General features: G+C 42.5%; 1 protein-coding gene across 1 annotated transcript in view; it reads left to right on the top strand.

Moving 5' to 3' along the window:
* SEMA3C (semaphorin 3C) overlaps positions 1–14,106 on the top strand; it is a 166,523-nt gene that overhangs the window by 140,536 nt on the left and 11,881 nt on the right. Inside the window, exons 13-16 of the mRNA XM_030559674.1 lie at positions 2,880–2,968; positions 6,250–6,291; positions 7,566–7,723; positions 11,126–11,193. Coding sequence (XP_030415534.1) covers positions 2,880–2,968; positions 6,250–6,291; positions 7,566–7,723; positions 11,126–11,193 — 357 coding nt within the window. The remainder of the gene's footprint in view (positions 1–2,879; positions 2,969–6,249; positions 6,292–7,565; positions 7,724–11,125; positions 11,194–14,106) is intronic.

Genomic DNA, 14,106 nt, shown 5'->3' with positions numbered 1-14,106 from the left:
CATGGATTGCTACACAGTTGAAATACACTTACTTTTGTATGGGTCAGACCCATATTGCACGTGTGAGGATAGGAAGGGTCAGTACCAATGTGTGTTTGAGTCTTTTACATCCTGTAAGTGAGGTTTACAGGACACAGGACAGGCAGTTGAGAGTGTTTTCCAAAATTCATCACAATCAGCAACTCCTCCCCACCAGTATATTGTATATCCTGATATTGAGAGAACAAAGGACATTGCTGGAGAAGAGTCATGACACAATGCTGTGAAGGGAGGTAAAAAGGAGAGGGAGTGGAGGCAGACTATGTGTATAAACCTCACATATTCATGACTATTTGACTGGCTTTATAGAGGTAAAGGCTGGTGCCTTATCCACACAGACGTGCTCTTCATCTCAGCTCCATGGAAGGACATTCCACAGTATTCAGGGAGTTTAGGGATCGTGTAGGTCCTGGCAGCCAGTAAATCTCTTTCAGGTCCTCATAGTTTTGCTAATGCTGGCACCCTGTCCAGACCACTGGGGTACTGTCAAAAGATTTAGTTTCAAGAAAGTTTCTTCTGAAAGAACTGTTTCATCATATCATTGCATAATGAGGACAAACGATAACCATAGAACAAACCCTCATGAAATATTCATGGCTAACATTTGCTGAGCACGTACAGTTGATAGCTATACATTTTTTTATATCTTGGCTGCTTTAAGTTTCTTGATTTAATGTTATAAAACAACAGTGTGGGTTAGGTGTGTGGTCAAGATTATTATATATGAGTACAATTCTTTATTTTGAAGCCAAGGTATGCCTATCTGCTGGCTTACACTGGGGAAAACGAATGATTTAAATTATTTACACCAACCAACTTGCATTCTAACTCCAGCTATGGAATGTAGTCACTGACCTTAAAAACAAAATCACAAGTCTCCCGCTTTTGCTTTCTTCTGTCAACATCATAGATTGCCTGGAAAGCTCAGATCACTTCCCTACAGGCAGAAATGCGCACGCGCGCGCACACACACACACACGGCAGCTCTAACATTTTACTGACCTGCACAATTCAACATTATTATTGAAACATTTCATGACAAAAGTGAGATACAAACTCTTTGATCTTGCTCCTCTGTGACAATATAGAGCAAAATAGGTTTGTTATAGTCAGTCTGAGTTCTCGTCCTTCCGGACAAGAGGAAGCCATAGCCATGGGTGCTGGAATAATTTGTATAGTGGGGGTGCTGAGAGCCATTGAACCAAACTGTAAACGCTGTATATGATGGAAACCACTTCAAGCCAGGAGGTGCTGCAGCCTCCCCTGCACCCTAGTTCCAGCACCTATGCCAATAACCCTTTTTTCATCCAAGGGGATGTCTACACTATGAGATAGAGCTGTGATTCCTATGCTCATGTACATGTATTTGTGCTAGCTGTCTTTGAACTAGCATGAGTATAAATTACACTGTAGCCTCAGTAGCACAGGTAGAGGCAACAGAAGCACAGTGGGTGGGTAACTGCTCAACAGGGCTTAGTGGTGCAATAGCAGCTATTCTGCTGTTCATTCTCACACTAGCTTTGTGAGAGCCAGCACAAGCTATGTATACATGAGCAGAGGAATCACACCCCTATCTCATAGTGTAGATGTAGCCCAAAGCTCATGGTTTTCTAAAGAGCCAACAAGGTCCTGGCTGAGCAGCATAAAATTAGCTGCTAAGATAATCTTTCTGGTCTATCACTCTTACCATCTCAAACCTTTCTTTGAGTCCATCTTCTGACACTGCCTTTTCCACTGCATCAAATGCAATACATTTGTCCCTACCTTAGAGGCCCTAGAACAATGGAGTTCTGGTCTATGACACAAGCCCCTATGGTAATACTAATAATAATAATTAATAAAATATAAATCTTTTTCATTTTATCTGTTTCTGTATCATATTGTGTCACCTCACACACTACTATCCATGCCATCCCTTTCACACAGAATGTCCTCCCTGAACCAATCCCTGAACATCTTCCCTGAACCATAAATCCACTACCTTGCCCTCCTTCAAGTCCCACCTCAATCTCCATTTCAAATGTAATGCTTGCAAATTGATTTTGGGGATAGAGACTACATGCTACTATGTGTTTTTATGATGCCACTGTGGGGAGAGCAGTTTTCATGCATTCCCCATGGACATCCTTGATTGCCATGTGGATCACAAAAGTGGATTCTTTTGCTACATAAGGCCCCAATTATTGATGGTGCACACCAACCCACACTGGCTAGACTTGCATCTCACCCAAGTTAAAACTGATTCTTGCACTGAAATTTGTACCATGCAGGTTGCTTACATGTTATTAGTTTCTGTTATATGTTGCCATGCATTGCACATAAAATTTGGCATTGTATCCATTTCTCCTTTCCTTTGTTTCTCTTGTGTTTTTAGATTGTAAACTCTTTGTGGCAGGGGCTGCTTTTTCCTCTGGGTTTGTATGGCACCCAGTACAGCGAGGACCTAATTCTGACTGTTACTTATGAGTGCTATAAAATAATAATATATAAATGAATGAATAAATAAATATCTGACCATGACTTAATCAAAAAACTGTGGGAGAAAAGTCTAATCCCTTTATACATCTATTGCCTGCTTGAATGAATCCTACTAGAAAGAGTTATTACAGATATTTTAAAATCAAACACAAAGTTATTGGGCTCATTACAGGAGTAACTGGATGAAATTCTATGGTCTGTGTTCTACACAGGGGTTAGACTTAGATGATCTAATGGTCCCCCCAGGACTTTAAATCTATGAATTTATGAAAATCATTTCCACCCTTGTCTCCATTATGCTTTTTCCTCTAATATTTTTTCCTAGTTGGTAAGAATTCATCTGTCCTCTCTCTATGTTCCAGATCAGGGGACTGTACAGAAAGTTGTTGTCCTACCCACCAACTCTTCTGCAAGTGGAGAGCTCATTTTAGAAGAACTGGAGGTTTTTCAGGTTTGTCTTGCTCCCCCTTTCAATCCTCCAACATGTATGTTCACACAAACACTTTGTCTAAAGGACTTTAGCAAGGGTGACTAGCACTTGATAAAAGATCAAATAAATTAGTAGAATGTCAGCTTGATGCCCTCCAACTGTAGGAAGTAGGAATAAGGTGATGTCTAGTGTACTGTGGAGTATAAAGGGCTTAAATCTTTTTTTCTGCATTCAAATGCCTTGTTTTTCTTATGTTGTCATCCTGGCTCAAAGGATTTTGATAATCACATTTTTTAAGAGGTCATGTTATACTGACTGCCAGCAGGAGACTTTTATCATTGGCATCACATATTGAGGCAGCAGCCATTTGCAGCTGGAATCTCAGTTTTTCTTTTTCTTTCTTTTTTTTTCCCTTCTTTGATTATACTATAAGCTTTCTGATTATGAGCCACAGATTTGAAGCAAACTGGTGTTGTTTTTACTTTGCTCAAGTTCTTTAAAGCCAGATGTCACCATACTCAAAAAGCTTTAGGCCTAAATCACCCTAAGCTGAAAAGAGGCATAAACAATTAATGGAAAAAACAATAAAAGAGTCTCTGTCAATCATTCTAGCTGCCTGTTAGAAAAATAAGGAACTGTTCACCCTACTGGTGAAAGCTCTTAGAAATTTGCAAGTGGACTGCCATTTACCAGGTAGACTCAGGGCAAGTGATGCAGATCTAGGCTGAGCTTCTCTGTACCCAGCACAGCTCAGCCTGTTGTGTAGAGGGACTAGACAGCCCACTTGCTATGGTGCAGCTAACTTGCTGTGTGGGCAGGTGTGGAAGGGGCAAGGTCATAGCTCCATCTCCTCCGAGCCCTCTTTGGGCACACCAAGGAAGCATACCTCCTTCTCCCCTGTGAACAGAGGCCCTCCCTTGGACAAGCCATACAAGGAACTGCCATATCTGCACAACCTCCTACTCTGCACACCTTCATACATGCCTGTCCCAACCCAGGTTCCCCAGTTGCTTTGTACCCCAGGATGAGTTACCTGTGAATTTAAATGGTCTTGTTATGCCTTGTGTGGAAAACTGAGCCAACTTTTTTCAAAAAGTGCATATGAATAATATTGTATGGGACTTCTTTCACCAGAAATATTATTCATTCCCTTTAGAGCAGGGGAAGCTAGGCAGGGAAAGCAAGGGCTCATGGAAAGTCTGTACCAAAACCTGGGAAAGAACCCAGGGTCATGACTCTCAGTCCCCTGCTTGGTCTTCTCATCCTTACTTTCTGAGCCCTCAAGATCACTCTAGCATAAGCTCCAGGCTCAAAACATATGTAGTTGGGCTGGGGCTTTATTAATGACTCTCAAAAACAGAGGGGACAAGGGTAGCATAGGCTTAGTGTACGTAAAGGCATAGACTAAGTAAAGCATGTGGTAGTGCTGTCAAGTATTTTCTTTTTGAAAAGTAGCTCTGAGAGGGAAAGTGGAATCTGAGATCCAAAGTGGCATTTGACAGATTGCAGTGAGAAAGACGGCTGGAGCAAAGCTATTTAATCTCGTTTCCATGCAAGACACAAAAGACAGAGCCCCAGGCCAGCACTGCAGACACAAATTGGGGCCTTTTTGATCTACTTCAGTGTTTGTGAAAATGAGACACTGAAATAGGGTGACCAGATGTCCCAATTTTATAGGGACAGTCCTGATATTTGGGTCTTTTTCTTGTATAGGTTCCTAACACCCCCCACCCACTGTCCCGATTTTTCACATTTGCTGTCTGATCACCCCACACTGAAAGAACTGTTCAAAGCAAGGAGGGAATAGGCACTGCATGCTTTCCACAAATTGACCTCTGCAAATTTACTACCCATTAGACATGAACTGGTAGTAACACCTTGGGGGGAGGGATAGCTCAGTGGTCTGAGCATTGGCGTGCTAACTAGAGGGTTATGAGTTCAATCCTTCATGGGCCCATTTAGGGATCTGGGGCAGAATTCTGTCTGGGGATTCCTTCTGGTTTGAGCAACAGGTTGGACTACATGAGGTCCCTTCCAACCTTGGTATTCCATGATTAATCTGGCATTAACCCCTTACAGCTATGTCAATATGACTCATTTCTTACTTACTAAACTTTTACTGCTCCAGTCCTGAGCCCCAACATTTGCTAATGCACTTATCATCACCTCAGGTATTTATGTCCCCCTACTGTAGCATCTGAACACTCTATAATCTTTACTGTATCTGCCCTCACAGCATCTCTGTGAGGTAGGGAAGTACTATTATCCCTCATTTTACAGATGGGAAACTGAGGCCCAGAAAAACTAAGCAACTTGCCAAAGGTCAAACAGGAAGCTTCTGGAGAAACATAGACTTGAACTCAGATTTCCTAGCTCTCAAGTATTCAGACCTGAAGTGTTACAACCCCACAGCCCCAATTCTGAGCAACTTCCAATTTCTGCAAAGCCCCTTGCAATTCCAGCCCTGGGCCTCCTTACAGCTCTTCTGGTGTGCCACACTCTAATCTTGACCTACCACAATGTCATCCGTCTTTTCCTTGATCCCCAAAATAATGATTGTCATTACCATTGCCATCATTGATTGTATTTACCATTAATTTTGATGAGAATAATAGATTGTTTCATTGGTTTAACACAATGGCTGTAGTCACTCCAAAGAGTGTTCTTTAACATTCAGTTCGACACAGATAATAAATGACACTGAAAACTACATACAGTAGTGTGCAGTGTCCATTGAGTGCACTGAGCAAAAACAAAAATTCAGTAACACAACACATCATTTGTAATGTTGGCATTTCTTGTTGATAATCCAAAATCATGTGTTGGACAGTAACCAAAGTGTACGCATTGTAGATACAGTGTGGAAGAAATATTAATTCGTCTTGTCCAGATCATGTGCTAATTACGTATGAGCTGTTACATGATTCCTGCATGCTGTCACCTTCCAAGAACAAAGGCTGTGCCTTCCAAAGAGAGAGAGAGTGATGGTTTGCAAACACATACTGCCTATCTGTAGTAGTGAGTCAGCTCTTAAGAGCATTTCAGCCAGAAGTGTGAGAACTTGTTAATGTGTCTGAGTCAAGTCCAGAGGTTCATGCAGCCAATATATTTACTGACTCAAACTTTGTATTTATGTCATGTTTGTTGAGTTGTGGCAAAAGATGATTAGGTGTGAATGACATCCCCTCAAGAGTCTGGAAAAGAATGGTTTATCTAGAAATGACTGTGGCTTACAAAACGTTAAAGTTTAATATCATGCATAATAAATAAAAGATGGCATAGAAATGTGATTTGTCTTTCAGAATAATGCTCCCATAACAACAATGAAGATTTCATCTAAAAAGGTAAAGGAAAGTGGAACACTCATTTAGTGGTTATTATTTGAGAACAGAATTAACTTAAGGTCCTAAAAAGGCTAACTAGGATGCACCATACTAAATACGGACACATGGATCTTCAGTGTAGCACCTCTGACTCCCAATTTGCACTGGCTGAGGATCTATCCCAGCACCGTCAGACAAAATTCACTAGTGCATTGTTCAATATTGGTTATTTTCAACTGATAAAAAGTCCAATTAGGGAACAAAAAAAATACCATATAACCAATCAAATCACAATCCATAGACTGAAGCTATTTGTCTAAATTATTCATTCAGCACTTGGGGAGTGTAGAAATGGTGGTATGGGGCCTATGATGAGGTTGTGTCTGTCAAGCTAATTCATAATGGCTATTTTGACATGAATCATTAATATGGTGATGGTGATCATAACAGTTGTGTGACTGCACAACCATAATAAAAGCTAGCTAAAATTCTGTATTCAAACAATTTAAATTTATTGAATTCTGCCACAGACTTTTCAGAATTATTAATTAATTAATTACTATTTATGAAATTAAACTCCATGAGATTTGCCAGTGTTATGAGAGAGAGGGACTCAGGCCACCACAGTTCAGGTATGCTCCTATCCAGGGTTTATTTCCACTTTAAGAAATGCTATTTAACTGGCTTTTGGTTAGAACCAGTCATTTTGCTCCAGATTCTGATGGCTTCACTCACCTTGAATGATCCTTACTCCATGAGTGGTCTCATTGACTCCAGTGGCCCCATTGACCTGGAGTAAGGTTCTATTTAAGGTAAGATTCTCAGAATCTAGTCCATAGTGACCTCGTAGTTTTGTGTTTATGGAATCTATGCCCTGGGTAAATCCAACTAGAAGCTTTGCACAGTATTTCTTAAGGAGACTGTATGCAGAGAACTTGCTTATCTCAAAGGCTTGATTCAGTAATCGTCACTAAGGACCAAGTCCTCAAATCTGAACTATACTAACTCAGACCCGCTGCAACAGGACAAAATAATGAAATTCAATGTCCAAAAAACCATTAGCATTCTCCATAGCATTTTAAGTATTTTATAACAGGAGATGGTAATGTTATAAGCATGTTAACCTGGGAGATTTCTATTTATTTTGGCTTTGAACCCTTTAGTGGCTCACTTCTTGGTTTTTAGTTCATTCCAAAACGAATTGAAGGCTTTATGCATATGTTAAGTAAGCTCCTGGGTGAAGCTGCTCCTTTAGGCTCCACATCTGAAATAAATGTTTCCATTGCCTTCCACAGCAACAATTATATGTGAGCTCAGATGAAGGGATCACGCAGGTATCTTTGCATCGCTGCCATATCTATGGAACAGCCTGTGCTGACTGCTGCCTAGCCAGAGATCCTTACTGCGCTTGGGATGGCAATTCCTGCTCCAGGTTCTACCCAACAGGGAAGAGGTGAGGAGTCTGATGAGATTTGCAAGAAAAGTACAAGTCAAGGGTTTACTTTCATATGTAGTCATGGCTCATGTAATGTGATAGCAGAAGGGGATTGGTTTTTGTTGTTATTGTCGCTGGCTTCTTTAAAAATAATACTGAAATACCTGTTGTTTTTGGCATTGCACACTGACCAAAACTATCCGCTAAAGAGATCACTTTTTATATTAAAAACAATACATTGTGAAAGAAAGATTTTATTCTAATTTTAAAGCAACAAGGGCCAAATCCTCCTCTGGCATACCATGTGTGCACCAATTTTAATGGAGTTACACTGAGATAATGCCGATGTGGGAATAGAATCGGAATCCAGTGATGCCTTTGCCTTTGTTTAAAATTGCTGTGAATGTAACTATCATGGTAATGCCTTTCATGCAGCAGAATATCTGGCGCATTGAATCTTTATATTCTGTGTTTTTCCTCACTGAAAAGGACTATTTATCAGGTCTGGTTGGTCTGGAATTTTTCAGAGACATTTTTCAACAAAAAACACTGATTTGTTAACACCAAAACTATTTATAGAGCTAGGTCTATTTTGACAAATCTCTTGACTTTGAAAAATAATGGAATAAAAAAGTTTGGAAATTGTCAAAGTATTCCATTTCGCTATTTTTGAAACAAACCAAACCCAAAATCATTTATTCTGGTTAAAAATGTACACTCGTTAGGCAAAAATAGATTTAAATGGAAAAAAGTTGAAATCAAAACAAAACATTTACAAATTATTGAAACAAAAGTTTTCAATCGACATTAACCGATTTTTACAAATTTTTCAATTTGCAAACATTTTTGAGATTTTGACTTTTCAACTCCATTCAGGATGGTAAATGTTTTCAAACTCTCAAAAATATTCACAGGACAAGAAGACTGTTTCCCACCCTGCTCTGGAAAACAGACCAATTCAGGCAAATTTCATTTCCATATCATACCCACTAGATTTGGGATTTTCAACATAAGGTTCATTAAAGCAGACAAAGCAATTTTCCTTTAATTTACAACAGAAAGTCTCTAGTTCTCACTGAGCACAAACCATACTTTTTATGCAAAATAGCAATCTCGCTCCACTTCTCTGGAGAAATATTTAATAGCAGAAGGCTGTAGTGTGGTCTCATATTACTGGGGCTTCACTGCTTGTACAAATGACTACAGAATAGCTAATGAACATTGTGTGAAATATTATCAAACTAAACTTTTCATTACAAATGGGGTCTTAGCCTGGCCTGTGCAGGAGCACAGTTGTAGATGCAAGGAAGAGCCTGGGGACTGTGTGCATGGTACTTCTCCCTTTGCAGGTATCTGGGGAGCTGACAGAGAGGGATGGGAAATGGGTGGAACCTTGGCTCCATCCCCCAGTGGACCAGCCAGTTGATGAGGTGCTAGTAGTTGATTATTAACATCTGGGAGCAAAAAAGGAACAGAGACAATTTCTTTGCTGGACTTCTCCTGGGTTAGGGCAGCTACTGACCACCCCTTGCCCGGGATTAACTCATATAGCACAAATTAGTCCGGAATGAACAAAGTATATTTTATGGTGCAGGTACCTTGCATTTTTGTGTAGTAGTAGTATTTGTTTACAATTTGCAAAGTTCAGCATTTGACCTCTTGTCTTCACGACAGATTCTTTGGGACACCAAGCAAAGGCCATGGTGGGAGGATGGGGAATCGTCAGGTGCTGGCTCCAGGTCTCTGATTCTCAGCCCACCTGAAGCCAACACAACTTAAACTGTTGAGAGGTATAACAAAGTGGAAGCTCAGGCCCAACATTTATAATTTCCAGCTGACCTCTTGCCATTTCCATCATGTATATCCATGTTATTTCCATTGGGTTTTATACTGCTGCTAACATTTTGCTTGTAATGTGCTTCTTACAGCAGACCAAAATAAACACCAAACACAGTGTGGAAAACAATCTGTTTTTCATATGCTAGGGAAATGACTTGTTTCTTTATCTAAAGAAACAGCTTGTGCTGGAGAAAACATCAGTAATTCGAGCCAAATCCCCAAGTCTAGACAGTAGTGTCTTTCTACGGTCAGTCTTTCTCTCGCCACCTCTCTGCCTGCTGTGTGTCATCCCACACAGCATAACCTCAAAACACCTGACTTTTAACTTATGTCCTGAAAACACCCACAAACATATCCTCCCCAAACAAACATTGCCACTTCTTGTTTCTGGATAAATAGTAAACTGTGAGGATAAGGTCTCTTGATTAGGTTAGTGGGATGTGGGAGCAGCTTCTGAAAGACCACAGCAAATTATGGTTTACCTAGATATTTTCCTACTCTGGTGTTCACTATTTTCTCTCTCATCTGTAGATCATTCAGGCCATGTTATAGTGCTGCAGCATTTTTAATTCTGAATATTAAATATAAAAGAGGACAACAAAATCCTAAGCAACTCAGCACTTGACTAGTTTCAGGTTTTGCTGCAAATTCTAAAGTCAGGCAGAGAGACAGAGAGACATCCACCAAAATTTGTGTTGGGATGAGAGGCATGAATTCATGTGGAGAAAAATAGTTATAATAGGATAAAGCATGACCACCTGATGATCCCAGAGCACTTCACAAACATTAATGACTTAGAATTCTCCATGTCCCCTTGAAGCAGAGCAATATTACTCATCCTATATGACAGATGAGGAAACCAAGACACAGAGAGATTCTGGCACACATTTCCATACCAATCGCCTACAGCAGTACAGGTAAATCCATAGTTAGCACCAAAATAAGTAACGTGATTTTCTGAGATGCAGAGCAACCTCAACTTCGCCAATGAGAATTAGTGATGGGTGTGGGTGTTCAGTACCTCTGGTAATCAGACTACTTAGGCAAGTTGGAAACACTGATCTAAGTAACCTATCTAAATATCAAATATCAAATAGTGAGTAATTGATGAGGAGCAGTCATTGATCCTACAAGACTGCCCTGGCCTCCAAAAGGAACTGACAAAGTTTGTATGAACCCCTGCATGTGAAACCTCTGAGCTTTATGTTGCTCCCCTGTACAACAGAGACTGTTGGAAGGACATACTGCTTGATAGTGAAGAATGGATGAACCAGTTTGGATACAATACAAGGCAATTTAAACCTTTCTCAGAAACTTGAACACAACTCATCTCCTTTGAGGTTCAGAAAAGTCTGTTATTTTCATGAATAGGGTCAATCTTAGCACTCTGCTCTGCTTCCCTTGACTTCAGTGGGAAAACTTCCATTGATTCAAATGGTCTGTGCTTTATATGCATGCCAATTGCAAAACATAGAATTGTTTACAGTAAGTCATGATCACTGATACTAATATATAATTTGGTGAATAGTTTTACAGTGTGACTATTTTAGAGTCATAGTTTGTGCTTCCCAAATATTACAGGCGGAGTCGTAGACAAGATGTGAGACATGGAAATCCTATGACTCAGTGCCGAGGATTTAACTTGAAAGGTACTGTAATTGAAAGATGATCATACTGTTAAAGATCACTTGAACTTTCCTTCATGTGACTCATTCTTCATGTCAGCTGTGTGGTTTACTGGTAAAGCAGCAAAAAAGCACAGTCATTTTCCAAACCTGAGATAGGCTTTTTTTCCTTAACATCCTTTCCTTGTATTTTACATGAAGTGGTGTCTTTGTATGATAAAACGGCATGAGATATTATAAAGTGAGAGTCCAGTAGCACTGACTTGAGTCAGCTCTAGGGAAATGGTGGACTGCTCTAGTTCCCCACACACTTCTGCCCATGTCCTTTACACCCACCTGTTCCAATCTTGCACCTGATGATTATGCTGAACTGTAAAGTCATTTGGGGCTAGAATGTGCTTGTGGGCATAGCCCTGCAAGAGATGGTGTGAAAGCTGTGCCCTCTCTCCCCCCACACACACCCCAGAATAGCCCCAGGGTGCACTGTGACTTGGGCACCACTCTGAGTCACAATTCTTCCTCTTTCCCTCTTTGCACTGAGGGACGAGTAAACTATTTTATCCCTTTTCATGAAGCATTTTACAACCCAATGTACACCGGACCATCCACACTGCCCAATGAGTTGAGGCAATGGAGCTAAGGCTCCTTCCACTCCCAATTCCAGGCAAGGCCAAACAGGGTGAAACCTGTAATTTAGACCCAGATTTTCAAAAGATTTCAAAGGGAGTTAGGTGCCTAAATCCCTTTGAATACCTGTGCCTTACTCCATCTTACTCCCATGCATGGCTGAGTAAAGGCTGTGACAGTCTACTGCTTTGTAATCCCCACACAAATTGAGATTAGGGGATCAGGGTCATTTTCACCTGCAATTTTAATCCTGTTTTGAACTCTTGTCCACTTCACTCTGTGTCAACAGTAGTAGAGTTGATGTCTTTTGCTAGGATATGTCAATTTGTCAAAAACAAAACTTTTCATAGAAACATATCTAGTTTCAATGCAACCTTCATCAGGAAAGTTTCTCAGGTTAGACAGAGTAGAGATTTAAACAGTCAGCTGCAGCGGCACAGGAGGCGGCGAACAGAGCGGCTAACAGGGGAGTTTCAGTGGGAGTGCTGTCGGAGGAGCAGGTTTTTGTGGTGTCTGTGTGTGAGTGAGTGTGTGTGCAGGCTGCTAGGGGCTGTGTGCTGGGAGCGAGGCTGAGCCCTGAGTTGGGGGCGGGGCTTACCTGATTAGGGGTCCTATATAAGGAGCCAGGCACTCAGGCAGCGGCACAGTCGGCGGCGAACAGGGGAGTTTCAGTGGGAGTGCTGTCGGAGGAGCAGGTTTTTGTGGTTTGTGTAGTTTGTGGTGTCTGTGTGTGAGTGAGTGTGTGTGCAGGCTGCTAGGGGCTGTGTGCTGGGAGCGAGGCTGAGCCCTGAGTTGGGGGCGGGGCTTACCTGATTAGGGGTCCTATATAAGGAGCCAGGCACTCAGGCAGCGGCACAGTCGGCGGCGAACAGGGGAGTTTGAGTGGGAGTGCTGTCGGAGGAGCAGGTTTTTGTGGTTTGTGTAGTTTGTGGTGTCTGTGTGTGAGTGAGTGTGTGTGCAGGCTGCTAGGGGCTGTGTGCTGGGAGCGAGGCTGAGCCCTGAGTTGGGGGCGGGGCTTACCTGCTTAGGGGTCCTATATAAGGAGCCAGGCACTCAGGCAGCGGCACAGGAGCCAGCGAACAGAGCGGCTAACAGGGGAGTTTCAGTGGGAGTTTCCAGGGGGAGGTTGCAGGGGAGACCCAGGCAGAGGAACCAGGAAGGCAGACTAGGGAAGAGGCAGGGGTCTGCGAGCAGCCCAACCCTTGTTGGTGGCCTGCAGAGTGGTGTGAGGCGTGGATTGCCAGGCACACAGTTGGAGCGCTACGATGGAGGCAGAGGTAGCAGGTGCAGACACACTGAGGATGACTGGATGCGGTAGCTGCGGCATGTACATGGTCCTAGAGGGAGCACCTGAAAGGAGTTTCACCTGCATGAAGTGCCGCCTGATAGAGCTGCTGGAGGAAAAGGTAAGGGGACTGGAGATGCAAGTGGAAACTCTGGCTGAGTTTAGAAGGGGATTTGAGCAGTTGATGGAACACAGACATGATGAGGCGCAGGGGACAAGCTCAGACGAGCGGATAGAAGCAAGACCAAAGGACTCTGAGGAGGGGCTGCTGGGTGAGGAAAGTGGACGGTGGAAGCATGTGACTAGGAGAACCAGGCAGAGGAAAAGACGGGCCAGTGATGGAGAAATAGAACTCAGGAACAGGTTTGCTGAGTTGGGAAATGAAGATGGAGCACAGCAGGCTGCTGAAGGACAAAGGGCGAGGAAGAAGAGGCGAGCAGCTAGTCCTGCAGAAAGAGGGGAGGAGTCGATGGAGGCGTCACCAAGTGTGAGCCCTAGGAGGACTGTAAGGGCGAATACAAATCGTAAGGAATTGCGACCACCTGCTGTGGGGGATAGACCGCAGAATCGCACTGTCGCCAGGAAAAGGCAAGTTTACGTGATTGGAGACTCTTTACTGAGAAGAGTGGATAGGCCTGTAACTAGACCTGATCGGGAGAACAGAAGGGTGTGCTGTCTGCCAGGGGCTAAGATACAGGATGTGGACCTGAGGCTGAATACGATCTTAGCGGGAGCGGGAAAGAATCCGTTGATTATCCTTCATGTGGGAACGAATGATACGGCTAGTTACTCGCTGGACTGTATCAAGGAGGACTATGCCAGACTGGGGAAGAGGCTCAAAGACATCGAGGCTCAGGTGATCTTCAGTGGGATTCTGCCGGTTCCTAGAGCGGGGCGACGAAGGAGTGACAAGATTATGGCGATCAACAGATGGCTTAGGGAGTGGTGTTATAAGGAGGGCTTTGGGATGTACGGTCACTGGGAAGCGTTTACGGATAGACGACTGTTCGCTCACGATGGACTTC

This window comes from Gopherus evgoodei, chromosome 1 (genome assembly GCF_007399415.2).
Source record: "Gopherus evgoodei ecotype Sinaloan lineage chromosome 1, rGopEvg1_v1.p, whole genome shotgun sequence".
NCBI lineage: Eukaryota > Metazoa > Chordata > Testudines > Testudinidae > Gopherus > Gopherus evgoodei.
The sequence above is the reverse complement of the archived record's forward strand: the minus strand, read 5'-3'. Positions and strand labels throughout refer to the sequence as shown.